At 33.0% G+C, this 1,558-nt stretch overlaps 1 protein-coding gene across 1 annotated transcript; it reads left to right on the forward strand.

Annotated features, from left to right (window-relative positions):
- The first annotated feature begins 864 nt into the window (after nt 1–864).
- On the forward strand, nt 865–1,173 carry LOC141718378 (uncharacterized). The gene has a single exon (XM_074520761.1). It carries the CDS (start codon nt 865–867, stop codon nt 1,171–1,173), a length of 309 nt encoding a protein of 102 aa, XP_074376862.1.
- The last annotated feature ends 385 nt before the right edge of the window (nt 1,174–1,558 follow it).

The raw sequence follows: 1,558 nt of genomic DNA on the forward strand, positions 1-1,558 counted from the left end.
TTTAAATTGTTTTATGAATCACTAAGGTGGACTATATAAGGATATTAAATTGGATGCATGTATTCATTTATGAGTCATGTACAGGATTTTTAATTATATATTTAATTTGACTCTTGGATAAACCATGCGACCCTTTTGCTAACAGATTAAATTTAAACACAGATTAGTATATTATTATACGTGTGTGGCTATTTTTGTTTAAGTTTAATTCTTATTCCATATATAATATGAGCTTATGTTGGGGTTAGTGTATGGATATACCCGGTAAGAATACAACTGATGTCACATATTGCCACAAGTTTATGTACATTTAGTTCGTTGTTAGAATTATGAATATTATACTTGTGACTTATATTTTTTATTGGCAAATTATTATTAACCTATTTATTTAGGTGGTCTAATATTTATATATTAGTTGATTGAAGCAATATGCGCCAACATAACCTCTTTTGTGTAGATTAATTAATTTAAAAATATTATTATGACGATCGAATATTTAATTTTATGCAAATTTTATCGGCCCAAAGGAAGGTAATATTTGGCCAACAATTAAAATATTATTGTGATAATAAGTGTGTAGCAATATTAAGATTTTCATGTGAATAATAAGTCGGTCCAAAGAAAGGCCTATTATTTGACAGAATTTAATTGCTAATACTTGATTATTGCGTGGAGAGTACCAATTGTAAATTAAATTTTTTGTCAAAAGACTAAAATTTAGTGTTACGCTAGGTATCTTGTGATGATTTTGCCAATATTTAAAATTTATCACATTATTGTATATACTAGTTTTGAGCATTATGTTGTATATTTGTTTTCTATTTCAGTTACTGATCTGTTAATTCTGCTACTGCTCAATTGAGCATGATTCCAATGTTGAATGGGACAAACTATGTCACATGGAAAGAAAATGTTGAAATCGTTCTTGGGTGTATGGATCTCGACCTTGCGCTAAGGAAAGAGCAACCAATTCCCACTACGGATGATCCCAAAATGGATCAAATTGAGAAATGGGAACGCTCTAATCGCATATGTCTGGCGATAATGAAGCGAATGATTCCAACTGGCTTTCGGGGCTTTATTGCTGAGAGCACAAGTGCCAAGAAGTTTCTCTCCGAGATCGAGCAATATTTTGCTAAGAATGAAAAAGCAGAAACGAGTAATCTTCTGTAAAAACTCGTGACCATGAAGTATAAAGGAAATGGGAACATAAGGGAGTACATCATTGGGATGTCTAATCTTGCTGGAAAACTCAAGGAATTCAAGTTAGAACTTTCGGATGAGTTACTTGTTCACTTGGTTCTTATTTCTCTGCCTCCTCAGTTTGGAGACTTTGTGGTGAGTTATAATATTCAAAAGGAAAAATGGACTCTTAATGAGCTCATTTCACACTGTGTGCAAGAGAAAGAGAGGGTTTTGCGAGAGAAGACTGAGAGTGCTCACTTGGCATCAAGCTCTCATGATAAGAAAATGAAGAGAGGTAAGGATATTGCAAGTGGAAAACCCAAGCATCAGTTGCAAGAGAAGCAGGATAAGGGAACAACCTGCTACTTTTGTA

Source organism: Apium graveolens, chromosome 4 (genome assembly GCF_009905375.1).
Source record: "Apium graveolens cultivar Ventura chromosome 4, ASM990537v1, whole genome shotgun sequence".
Classification (NCBI taxonomy): domain Eukaryota; kingdom Viridiplantae; phylum Streptophyta; class Magnoliopsida; order Apiales; family Apiaceae; genus Apium; species Apium graveolens.